Genomic DNA, 13,824 nt, shown 5'->3' with positions numbered 1-13,824 from the left:
ATCGCACCACGTCATTTCAACATGCCATTCATACGTCTTTCCCCATCTCACCCGCGTCAATTCAACATGCCATTCATACATCTCCCTCATCTCACCCGCGTCAATTCAACATGCCATTCATACATTTTTCCCATCGCGCCACGTCAATTCAACATGCCATTCATACATGTTCCCATCTCACCCACGTCAATTCAACATGCCATTCATACATCTTTCCCATCTCACCCGCGTTAACTCACCATGATTCATTACTGCAGGCAATAAGGACCCTGCTACTTCTCTCCCTAATCAACTCACTCACTCACACAATCACCCCTTCCCCAACTCACTCACTCTTTTAACCGACCACCCACACGGGTATCAGTACTTAACAACATACCGACATATGTGTTCTTGTTAGACTCTATCTTGGGTATGTCTTCAGTCCAGGGCTTGCGTCTTGTGGCTCTCTTCTCCCGTCTGTCCGCCAGCACGTGGTTGCTCCTGGTGACCACGCTGTTGTTGCTGGCGGTGAGGGAACTGGGGTCAGACTTGGAGAACGTTGATGTTGACTCAACGCGGTTCTGGAGAAGAAGGACATTTATTGTAACATCTAATAATAAGTTGGAAATGCATGACAGACTCTTGAATCAACTCCATGCATTTGTTTGTTTTCTAACGCCGCAATATTCCAGCTATATATGCATGACGGCGGTCTGTATATAATCGAGTCCAGACCAGACAATCGAGTGATTGGCAGTATGCGCATCAATCTTCGCAATTGGGACACGATGACATGCATCAGCAAGCCTGACCACCCGATCTTGTTAGTCGCCCCTTGCGACAAGCTGGCTTGCTGAAGCGCTATTCTAACCTGAGTGTGCCATGGCAGCCGTAGAGATTTCAATGAACATTGGCTGGTTCATTGCCCTTAATGTAATGTTGAAGTGAGTGAGTGAGTTGGATTTAACGCCGCTTTTAACAGTATTCCAGTCATATCACGGCGTGTCAGCTTAATGTGGGAGGAAAGCCCGAAGTGATGCAGGTCTCAGACGTTTACCACTTCGGTGAAACCCACGAGCACGGGTATGGTGCTGACAAACCTAGAAACATAATTGGGGCGAACCGGGATTCGAACCCACAATCATAGGTTTCTGGAGTGCCCAAGGGACGCAACTCTGCACAGCGAATCGCGGCGCCTTAGACGACTGGGCCACCCGTACCCCCGTAATGTTGAAGGTGAAACGGTGTTTGACGTCGGTTATTGCACTTCTATAGCGATATGCGAGTGGGTGTCTGACCGAGCCATACCTGTTTTGGCGTCTTTTGACATGGTGCGACCAGGGAATCGAACCCCGACCTCTCGCTCTGACATTGTTTCATCGCCCTGAGCCTTTACAACAAATACAATATACCATCGATAAACATAACATCACTTTGCGTGTTGGAGCCTTTCAAATCAGACATACGAATTAGGTATGTTTGGAATACGTTTGACGTCAGCCGTGTTTCTGAGAGCTCGGCAGAGTTGCGTCCTTTGATCGTGGTTCGAATCCCGGTCAGCCCTGTTTCTAGGTTTGTCAGTACCATACCCATACTCGTAGGTTTCACCACAGTGGTAAACGACCTACATCACTTCGGATTCTCCTCCCACAAAAAGTTGACACGCTGTGATACAGTTAAAATACTGTTAAATCAAACTCACCCACTCCCCCTTAGGGCCTCTTTTAGCTTGCAACTCTAGAATTGTTTTATCAACCCCGGTCACTCGCACTCGAACCAAGTCGCCAATTGGCTCAAAACGACTTCCATAAGCCTACATTAAACTATCAGAGTTACAATAATCTTAGTTCTTAGTTCTACAATACATTACAATAATCGTTTCGTGCATGTGTGCAAAGTGGTTGACATAGATTCCATTCGTCACCACTCGCCCCTTTCCGTAACCTGCTATTCGGCTTGTCCCGGAATAACACGAGTTGGTCACGAATGATCTCGGGTACTACTACACAGTCATCAAAGTAACTCATTGGGTCCGTCCAATCCCCATTTCGTCAGTTTTTACGGACAAAACTTTGTAACAGTCAGTTCATGTGATGGTGAACTTTTACAGCCACATTTAGCATTCGTGACCAACTCGTGTTATTCCGGGACAAGCCGAATCTTCTTGAAGGTTACGGAAAGGGGCGAGCTGGCATTTGATTGTTACGTGTACTGACCGTTCGAAATCGAGGCTGCGAGTTACCGGACTTGGAACTGGTGGCGAGCGACATGTTGAGTGACTCTGACCCCGTGGCCCTGGAGGTCCGTGACCCGCTGGACAGCGAGGGCAGGCCATGGTTACACGGCCAGTTGGTCCAGCTCTTCTGAAAGAGGGCGTGGTTCCTTAGGATCTGCGCGTTGTTCATGTCGAGTTGCAACACAACACAGACGATGATGGAATGTGACTGAAATTAAAAATGGCATAAGTGATTATTGTTGTTATTGTTGTTGTTGTGGATCCCTTTGCCTTCCACTTATCATTTTCAACTTCCAGGGGAGTATACAACCCAAGCTGCCTACGGGCGCCAGAGGGTTTTTACATCCACCTCACATATATCTTTTCATATTCCCGGATGTATCCCGAATGCATGAGAACCTCTTTTATTTGATAGTTATTTTGGATGGGTTTTTTTACATTCTGTATTTAGTACTGTGGACAGGGAAAAAGATGAATGACATGGATCATGAAATAAAAAATACTCGCTGAATATAATTGATCTCTTTTTAAGTCTTTTCGTAATAAAACCAAGTCATGTTATATTATGTACCAGATTGTTTTAAAAATTCTTCCATAGACAAGGGAGTAAAATAAATGACAATAAAAGTCCAGTTTCCGACCATGTCGAAGTAGGCTGGAGTTATAGTTATAACCTTACGAGTCTACGCATAATCCAATCAAGAAGATGCTTCTAAATCAGCAAAAACATTCTTTTTTATCGAATCTCAATGGAAGTGCACTGAAGGCATCACCTTGTACAATAAATAACCTTGCATTTAACCCTTTGTCCCCTTCTTTACACACTTTGTCCCTCCACATATGTACTAATCTCACATCTTTGTTTGTTTATTGTTTAACGCCACACTCTTCAATATTCCAGCTATATGACGGCGGTCGATTCTGGACCAGACAATCCAGTTACTGACACCATGAGCATCGATCTACGCAAATGGGATACGATGACTTGCATCAACCAAGTCAGCGAGCCTGACCACCCAATCCCGTTAGTCGCTTCTTACTTCTAGTGCACCATACTTTCACGTTGGATCGAGACCCAGATTACGTCCAAGGTTTGTAGGAGCCAATGTACGCATTACCTGCTGGCCTACCAAACCGTCTGAACAATCAGGCATATACGCCGTTTATATCAGGGGTGGTGAGGTAACCTTATAGGCAGTGACGTTTCACCACATGAAATCATGGATTCACAACATAGATACAAAAATCTAATTAATAGTCCCCCCCCCCCCCTTCCCCACCTCCCCCCACCACGCACACACAAACACCGATATATAAATACATAAATACATAAATACATTCCTAAATAGTCTTTTCAAGAACGGTCACTTTTGAAAAATATCGTACGCGTAAAAAGGGTTAATATACAAGTGCAGCCGATATGAGCTTATGGTTGTTGGTCAAGCACAGTGTTTCGAGATGCATTTTGTACTTAAGTTTAAGACACAATGTTCGACGATGAAGCACAATGGTCTTGTAGTGTGGTGCTTACGTCGTGTCGTCACGGACCATTGTACTGTGAAAGGATGTTTACTCAGCGTTTTGTAGTTTGTTTATCATGCGATGGTCGCGAGTTGGTATTGATTTTGTCAAGATAGCAACATCAACCTGCTTATGCCCGGGAAGTTACAGGTGCGAGCCTCACTCAACACGCACTATATCACACTGTACACCATCAGACGCTAGATGTGTGGTCGGGACGTTTCAATAACGTTATTGACAGTTTCGACATCTGATACCAAATCGATGGACTGTGGAGACTAACACAAACACAAACTTATTTTATGCAATATGAAGACAAACGAAACGTTAATATTTCTTTTGCCTTTTTATGTCATCCATGGCGTGCTTCTGCGGTGTCACACTGGGCAAGTGACTTCATTCAAATGGGTCTCTGTTCACCCATCAGGGAATAGGTACCCGAAATGTCAGATGGATGAAAAAAAACCCTCTAGCGCCCGTAGGCAGCTGTATACTCCCCAGGGAGTTGAGAATGATGCAACGAATCTTTGGTTACCCCTGTGCATGTCCTTACTTATCGGAGTGCTGCGCCTTAGTTACCATACCCCTTGGTTACCTCTTGAATATTGTAAGTTACCCGAGTGCATCGCCTTAATTACCGTAGCCCCTAGTTACCTGAGTGACTTCTTGTTACCTCGGTAACACCCTTTGGTTATCCCCTTGAATTCCCTTCGTTAACAGAGTGAACCCCCCTTGTTACCGTACCCTTGGTTACCCCGTGATTCTCCTGACTTACCGGAGTGAATGCCCTTTGTTACCCTATTCTTTGGTTACCCCAGTGACTCCTCACCGAAGATACATTGGTTACCCCATGGTTCTCCTGACCTACCGGAGTGAATCTCTTAAGTCACCGTACCCTTGGTAACCCCGTGATTCTCTTGATCTACCGGAGTGAATCTCTTTAGTCACCGTACCCTTGGTTACCCCATGGTTCTCCTGACCTACCGGAGTGAATCTCTTTAGTCACCGTACCCTTGGTTACCCCATGATTCTCTTGACCTACCGGAGTGAATCTCTTTAGTCACCGTACCCTTGGTTACCCCATGGTTCTCCTGACCTACCGGAGTGAATCTCTTTAGTCACCGTACCCTTGGTAACCCCGTGATTCTCTTGATCTACCGGAGTGAATCTCTTTAGTCACCGTACCCTTGGTTACCCCATGGTTCTCCTGACCTACCGGAGTGAATCTCTTTAGTCACCGTACCCTTGGTTACCCCATGATTCTCTTGACCTACCGGAGTGAATCTCTTTAGTCACCGTACCCTTGGTTACCCCATGATTCTCCTGACCTACCGGAGTGAATCTCTTTAGTCACCGTACCCCCTGGTTACCCCAGTGAATCCTCACCAAAGTTATTTCGGTGACCTCATGGTAACCCCCGTCCACGTGGATCTCCTGACTTAACGGAGGGAATTCCCTAAGTTAGCGTATCCCTTGGTAACCTCAGTGACGCCACGCCTTAGTTACCTTGGTGACAACCCATGGATATCTCGGAAATGTCCTTAGTTAGCGTACCCCTTGGTAACCTCAGTGACGCCACGCCTTAGTTACCTTGGTGACAACCCATGGATATCTCGGAAATTTCCTTAGTTAGCGTACCCCTTCGTCACCTGAGTGACTCCTCACCCCAGGTACATCGGTGACTTACCATGGTTACCCCTGTGAATCCACTTAGCTGCCGTAGCGAAGCCGTTTGTTGCTGATCGATGCTCATGATATTAATCACTGGATTGTCTGGTCCAGTTTCGATTATTTACAGACAGCGGTCATATAGCTGGAATATTGCTGAGTGTGGCGTTAAACAACCAACCAACCAACCGTTTGTTGCTTTGGTGACGCATGTGTAGTTACTTCAGTGGATGAGTTACCTTCAGTGACGTCTAAGGTCACGCCCTTACTAGCTCTCCTCTCTAGCGTTCCCCTGCTCTTGTCATTATATGTCGACGACATAGGTGTTATGCTGTTTTCACTATCTCTCTCATGTAGAAATATCCAAACTTCTACCAAACCACAACAATCACTTTTGTATTAAAACACTGAAGCTCTTCTCCAGTGACGGTCTATGTACATACCAAAATATCTCTACGAATGGCCGTATATGTAAAAATTGAAAAATAATGTTTATCCAGTATAAGAGTATGAAAATCTTGTCCAAATTCATCAATACCATCTTCAGAAATGACAAATATTGAAATGTTGAAGCGTGTATGACATTCTTGTCACTTTAATTCTGTCCTATTTTTCATTGTAATTTTTAATCTCTATATGTATTTGAACAATACGCCTGTCATCTTGATATTATTATTATTATTATTATTATTATTATTATTATTATTATTATATTATGAATTTATATTTGAATTATATAATTATAATTTATATTATAATTTTTCTCATGTACCACCGTTGGTGGGTCTTTTTGAGAAATAAACTGAACTTGACACGCCAGTGACACCTCCCGTGGAGTTAAACCATATGCCAAAGAACTAAAAAGAAAACAAGAAAACAAAACTCGCGGGAGTTCGATGAGGTTTGAATTACAACCCGTCTCCTAGCGGTGTTAAATATTAACTGTTTTTCTATTATGTTCCGTAGGTAAGATGCTCGTGACCTTTGCCCCCTGGGATGCAGCCCGGCGACACAGCTCGCCCTCCGTGGATTTGTCTCAGTACAATACAACGATGCTTTACCCGTTGTCATGGACGCCATTGTCAACAACATGCAGTGTCAACATCCAAGTTCGTTTTTTTATAGTGGGCATGATTGAACAAGAATTCGTGAAAATCATATCATGTTCTTATTTGTTGGCCAAAAAACCTTCACATCCTGCTTTCTACACTAAAAGGATGCCAGACCTACCCTTAAAGTACCAGGAGCATTAAACTTAGAAACATACAAAACAAACCCACGCCGCTAACCTGTTCTACTTCCTTTATTCTATTATTGAGAATAACACGATATAATTAAACTGACGGACAAAAGAAAGTATACACTTGGAATCGGATTTGTCCAGACAATTACAAACGTTATCAAAACGTTACGAGACTGAAAACAGTCGCCGACACCCTTTGAACATAATGGGTCCTTTACACAGGATGGCGACCATTGTACCTCCCGTGTGCGACCATAAAATTTGCAAGGTCGTAGTTGGAGGCTCAAAGGAGGCAGAATAATTGCCTAGGTCGTTCGTAGGTGGTACACAGGAGGTTCAGACATCGCCATGGACGCCATGGTCGCCGTGAATTTTTGAACATGTTCAAAACAGTCGCACAAAGGTCGCCGGGGAGGTTGGTTGCTCAAAGGTGGCTCAAAGGAGGCAGAGGGAGGAATATGCATTGCCGTTGTTGCAGAATGAAGGCACAGCGATCGCCCAATGGTCGCCAGGTAGTAGATGCGTTCTGCTGAAATATTTTCCCGTCAATCTGGGCGATGCTTCTGCCTTCCTTGTGTCTCCTTTGGGCGACCAACAGCGTGCATTGAACGATTACTGTTGCGATCGCCGTGCCTCCATTCGGCGACCACGGCAACCCTTGAGACACCATGGCAATGCTTCTGCCTCTTTTCTGCCTCCTTTGAGCAACCTGTAGTGCCTCCTCACCCTGCCTTTAAATAGACGGCTTGTACCTGCAGTGTTTCATTGTAGTTGCAGGCGCTGAACAACTCGAGCAGTTACTGCTGAACAAATGCTGGAGCAGTTACATAGAAACATGATTTTCTGGGTTTTGGCGACCATTGAGCGTCATGGCAAGTTTTTGATCGCTCAAAGGTGACACAACGGTCGCAGCCCTCCAAAACGCAGCTATGATATCCGTATGAAACACATCACCATCCAATTATTTCTTGTTTTCTTCATCATCAAACATGGGTGTGTACTTTCTTTTGGCCGACTGATTGCTTTGATTAATATTATTTAAATGCCAGAGGTCGAAACCGTGAAGCCAACTTGGGGTTAGTGGAGACTCCGGGTGAGAATGTAGGTCTCAAGCAACCTATGCTGGTTGTACGAGTCTCTGAATGGACAAGGTGGTCAGGCTCGGTGACTTGGTTGATTGCACGTCATTGCATCCCGATAGCGTTGATCGATGCTCATGGTGGACACGACTCGATAATTCACAGAGCATTACGTAGCTGGAATATTGCTGAGTGCAGCGTAAAAACAACACAGACATCCTGCAAGACGTGACTTTGTGATAACACCTTGTCATCCCGTCATCTAGTATCGCCATTCGTTATCTATGGAATCCTAGAAAGGACATTGTCGCGTTGTCGTCCTTACAAAAAACAAGCCAAAAGTGTCAAAATTAACCAAAGCGCGACATTGCGTCAACGCGACATATTTGGACCTTGAAAAAAGTCGCGTTGTCGCATTGTCGCCCTTGGGTAAAATGGGAAATATTATTCAAAGCGCGACAATACGACAAATGGCCAAAATGTCGCATTGTCGCGCTTTAGTTATTTTGACACTTTTTCTTGTTTTTGTCAATGCGACAATGCGACAACACAATGCGACAATGTCCCTAGGATTCCATAGTTAACTGTTAATCCTTTTATCTTTTCATACTTTAACATAGATCGTGTCATGGCGTTGAGCTGGCCGATTTGTGTTTGATAACTGGGGCTAGGCTCAGTCAAATTGGCATTCCGAGAAAGCTGATTCAAGTTGTTCAAACACAACTTTTCTTTTGCATTGTAATATGCTACTCAACATTTGACAGGGATACGGAAATATTTCATACTGTGACGTAACACGACGACAACGTATTGAACTGTGTATTTATGTTTAATCAACTTGAAATGTTGCACATGCTTCAGTTCCCTTGGCAATATCGAATACTATTGGTATGACAACATATCCGAGCAATCAGTCACATTCAGACCCCAAAGGGTGAGTAGTATGTATCATATAATACATGTTACGTCTCACTTTCACACATGTCACTAATTGCACTGTCCGACCACACACGGACAATGGGCAACACACCATGGTCCCACTACACTTCTCTTCATCATCACCTTGCTTGTAGCACAATACGTTTTGATTATGTGACGTTGTAGGTGACATACATCACTTCACATTGTCAAAGACACCTCGGTTGTCAATTGAAGTCTTGTCGCCCAAAGCGCCGCAATTCCCTGTGCAGAGTTGAGTCCCTTAGGTGGGCCAGGATACTACGATCATTCGTGAATAAGATTCTAGGTTGTCAGCACCATACCCATGCTGTAAGGTCTTCATCACTTTGCGCTTTCCTCCTGACAGGCCGTGATATGACTGCAATTTGACTGCTGAGAACCCGCATAAGACAGGCATAGGCAGCTTGGGACTTATTATGACAAGCATAGGTTGCTGGAGACCTATAAAGACATGCATAGGTTTCTGGAGACCTATTAAAACATGCATAGGTTTCTGGAGACCTATTAAGACATAAATAGGTTTCTGGAGACCTATTATGACAAACATAGGTTGCTTGGGACCTATAAAGACATGCATAGGTTTCTGGAGACCTATAAAGACATACAAAGGTTTCTGGAGACCTATTATGACAAGCATAGGTTGCTGGAGACCTATTATGACAAGCATAGGTTACTGGAGACCTATTATGACAAGCATATGTTGCAGGAGACCTATTATGACAAGCATAGGTGTCTGGAGACCTATTAAGACAAGCATAGGTTACTGGAGACCTATAAGACATGCATAGGTGTCTGGAGACCTATTAAGACATGCATAGGTTTCTGGAGACCTATTAAACATGCATAGGTTGCTGGAGGCCAATTAAGACATTCATAAGTTTCTGGAGACCTATTAAGACGAGCCTTGGATACTGGTGACCTTCAAGGCGAGCCTAGGTTGCTGACCTATTGAGACATGCACAGGTTTCTGGAATCCTATTAAGACATCCATAGGTTTCTGGAGACCTACAAAGACATGCATAGGTTTCTGGAGACCTATTAAGACATGCATAGGTTGCTGGAGACCTATTGAGACTACCATAGTTTTATCTTGAACCTATTCTGCCATAAAAAAAAGTGTAGGTCAGACAAGAAACTGGCATGAAATGAAACGCGTTGCGTAGGGCGTTTTCATACTCCATCGGATCCAGACAGTGTTGTCACTTAATTGATCGATTAATGACATCGACTTTGTTGCTCGATATATAAGTGTTTCGTTCGACGTCTGTCAGAATATTGATGCAGTTACTTCTTCCCCGAAAACAATGACCATAATTGCATTTGTTCAAAGTAACGATTTTTACTGGCAACCGTAGTTATACCTCATATGATGCATTGTGGAGACACTTGTGCATGGTCTCCATTACAGCGTAACAAAGAGTTAATTTCATACATGAATATGTTTATCTTTTTTAACAGGGGTTTCTGCTTCTGGAAGCTGACAGATAAAAGGTTGCTGACTGTGATGCATTGAAGCAAGCATGACGCTGTCGATGACGACGACACAGCGCTGCACACGAGCTGGTGGTTGGTACAAAAAGGTCTGCTTTATGCTGCTCCCTAGGGAGAGGTTATAGAGCAGAGTATAGGAATCTCAAACTGTCTTCATTTTCATATCTTGTCCATATTATCTCCATTATCATAGGTTGCCCATATTGTCTACGTTGTCATACGTTGCCCATATATTGTCTACACTGTCCATATTGTCTACATTGTCATACATTGTCGATATTGTCTACATTGTCATACGTTGTCCATATTATCTACATTGTCATATGTTGTCCATATTGTCTACATTGTCATACATTGTCCATATTGTCTAATTGTCATACATTGTCAATATTATCAAAATTGTCATATGTTGTCAATATTATCTACATTGTCATACATTGTCCATATTGTGTACATTGTCATACATGGTCCATATTGTCTACATTGTCAAACTTTGTCCATATATTGTCTACATTGTCATACGTTGTCCATATATTGTCTACATTGTCATACATTGTCCATATTATCTACATTGTCATATTTTGTCCATATTGTCTACATTGACATACATTGTCCATATTATCTACATTGTCATATGTTGTCCATATTATCAACATTGTCATACATTGTCCATATGGTCATACATTGTCCATATTGTCTACATTGTCATACCTTGTCCATATTGTCTGCATTACATCGCTACTGCATTTAGCTAACGGATAATACACATTATATCAGTAGAATTTGTGTCCGTTGTTTGGCTTATAAGAAACATATATTATCTAGTATCCGTCATGGCGTCTGGTCACGTGATAATAGTTCGTCTTCAATGCGATTTGATGTATTTACTCATGTACTTAGTAGCCATACTGATATCTAGTTTATGTGATGATATCTAGATTATGTGATATCTAGCTTATGTGATGATATCTAGTTTATGTGATAGCTAGTTTATATGCCATCTAGTTTATAAGAAAATATCTTGTTTATGTGATATCTATTATGTTATTATATCTTGTTCCCGTGATGATATCTAGTTTATATTCTGATATCTAGTTTATATTCTGATATGTGATATCTTGTTTATACGCTGATATCTAGTTTAAATCATAGCTAGTTATGTCATATGTAGTTTATACGATGATATTTAGTTTATATATCTATTTTACGTGATACCTGGTTTATATGATGATATCTCGTTCATATGATATATAAATTATAAGATGATTTATTGTTTATGTGTTAATATCTATAATTTTATATAATGATATCGTGTTTATGTGATATGTTTTGTATGTGATGACATAGTTAAAATGATGACATTTAGTTCACACGGTAATATCTAGTATCTGTGATAATATTCTTATGGAAACGAAAAAGGGAACAATGAAAAATATAGGGAAATAAGCTTTGCTGTCAGTACATTTGAAACAGCGCGCATACAGATTCAACACATGTCAGAATCAAATGTTGAGATGTGTTTGTGTGCATTGTTTCAAAAGCGTTTTTGTAGACAAGGCTGGGAACCAATGTTAGCATATCATTTTACTGTGTCTAAAACTGAGTGTTCCCTTATTTATTTCCGTCAGTATATTTAGTTATACGATGTTGTCAATTCTTTAACGTTAAGTCACCCAATGCCATCGCAAGTTAATGTCCACCTCTCCGGCTGTTTCGTTCTTCAGATCATTTTCCAACTACTACACAAACCATTTCAACTCAACTTGAGAAAGTAATATTTTCGTTATCCTCAAGGAAATAGCAATATGAATCCTTATTTCTTTTAGTTAATCAAATAAATATAAAACGTCAAAGCAAACAATCACCAGTCTCGATTATCTGAAAACAGATTTCATTCGGCGTAAAAGGCAAAATAGCTGTCATAACTCTAAGATTGGATCACTGAAAAACAGTGATGAAGAAAAGATCACGCAACACATAACATAACTTTACCCAAACGTTTGAGAAGAGAAAATATAAACATTCGCCTGACAATATGCAAGTAAACTGTAACGTATCTTTCATTAAATAATACACTCAGGATATATGTTTATATTGTAAACATACATATTTTAACTTCATGTAAGTTCTATAAACCAAACAGTATATGTGTATATGTTTACACTTACCTGTGTGTTCCTTCTTCTGCTGTGACTGATTACAGCGGCACCTCGTCTCTAGGTAAGCGATGCCACCTGTGTTAGCGCGACACCTGACAACACAACTGATAACTGATCAATTCCTTAGAAACAGCGTAGCATCCACCTCAGTCGCTGATGCTGCTGAACCAGTCCCGTGGGGGTTCTGAGACAGAATAGGTACCACGTATCCCGTCGTCGTCAAGTGTCGACTAATGAGGGTGCTAACAATGCGTGACCTGGATGATTGTTTGTCATCCTGCCCCTGGATGGTTGGTCGACTATTTAACCATTGTCTACCGGGGCCAAGTTTCACAGGTCGCCGTGGTATGAGTAGAATATTGCTGATTTCACTCACTTATTACAAAGTAGGTTACGTATGCGTGTCTTGAACAGTTCTGTTGCTTTTCTGAATAATCTAGTTAAGTTTTCATGAAATTATACAGACATTTAGAGGTCATCGTGACATATCCTGAATATTGCTGACTCCGACGAAAACAAAATTCACTCACTCACTCTGGGGCCATGGTCCATGCTACCTAGAGTTGTTATAATAGGGGACTTTAAAACGCATCGAAAGGCAACGGCTGCTGTATTTTCTTATAGAGAATGGTGAGATACCTGGCTGACTTAGCATGTACGTTTACCCCGAAGAGGTGGTTCCATGCTCGCAGTGGTGTGTCTTGTCCACGCCTGCGTTAGTGAGTATAGTTTCACGCCACTCTTAGCAATATCCCAGCAACATCACGGCGGAGGACACCAGAAATGGGCTTCACGCATTGTACCCATGTGGCGAATCTAAACCCGGCCTTCGGTGTGACGAGTGAACGCTTTGCCTCTAGACTGCTCCACCTTTGTGGTTAGTGAGTTGAGGATTAACACCGCTGTATACAGTTGCCGATAAGCCCGAAGCGGATGAATTAGACTTTTACTGCTTTTTTGACGACCCGTGAAGATCCGGGTAGAATAGGTCTTCAGCAACCCATGCTTGCCGTAAAAGGCGACTATGCTTGTCGTAAGAGGCGACTAACGGGATCAGGTGGTCAGGCTCGCTGATTTGGTTGATGCATGTTTGTGTGTCCTAGTTGTCGATGCTCATGTTGACAATCACTGGATTGTAATAAAGATGGAATAGTGTTCAGTGCGGCGTTAAACAACAAACAAACAATTTTTTGTGACACTAACAAGGACGTGTATGGTATTGACAGACCGAGGATCACAATCGGAGCGAATATAGAACATAAACCACTATAGCCAAGCACTACCTAAGGGACGCAACTCTGCTCAGCGACTTGCGGCGCCTTATGCAAGTAAGTAGCTTCGTGACCTTTGGGATATAAAATTTCCAACCGAAGAGAATAAAAGTAGTTGCCTGTATTACGATATATTGTATTGATATTGCCGGGAGATTGCATACTCGCACGCTCACTCTAAACTCCTTTATCAGACTGACTGAAAGGTTAGAAT

The 13,824-nt window shown here is 42.4% G+C and overlaps 1 protein-coding gene across 2 annotated transcripts in view; it reads right to left on the bottom strand.

Moving 5' to 3' along the window:
* Window positions 1–12,567, bottom strand: part of LOC124144815 — a 39,068-nt gene extending 26,501 nt beyond the window's left edge. The window contains exons 1-3 of one of the 2 annotated variants that reach the window (XM_046514399.2): window positions 12,349–12,567; window positions 2,199–2,426; window positions 380–563 (exon numbers count right to left, since the gene is read on the bottom strand). In XM_046514399.2, the coding sequence (XP_046370355.2) occupies window positions 380–563; window positions 2,199–2,387 (373 nt within the window). In that variant the 5' untranslated portion in view covers window positions 2,388–2,426; window positions 12,349–12,567. The remainder of the gene's footprint in view (window positions 1–379; window positions 564–2,198; window positions 2,427–12,348) is intronic. The other variant, XM_046514398.2, reaches the window with a different exon arrangement.
* Window positions 12,568–13,824: the final 1,257 nt, after the last annotated feature.

Source organism: Haliotis rufescens, unplaced genomic scaffold (assembly GCF_023055435.1).
Source record: "Haliotis rufescens isolate VD_foot unplaced genomic scaffold, xgHalRufe1.0.p SCAF_8, whole genome shotgun sequence".
NCBI lineage: Eukaryota > Metazoa > Mollusca > Gastropoda > Lepetellida > Haliotidae > Haliotis > Haliotis rufescens.
This window is presented reverse-complemented; position numbering and strand designations above follow the sequence as displayed.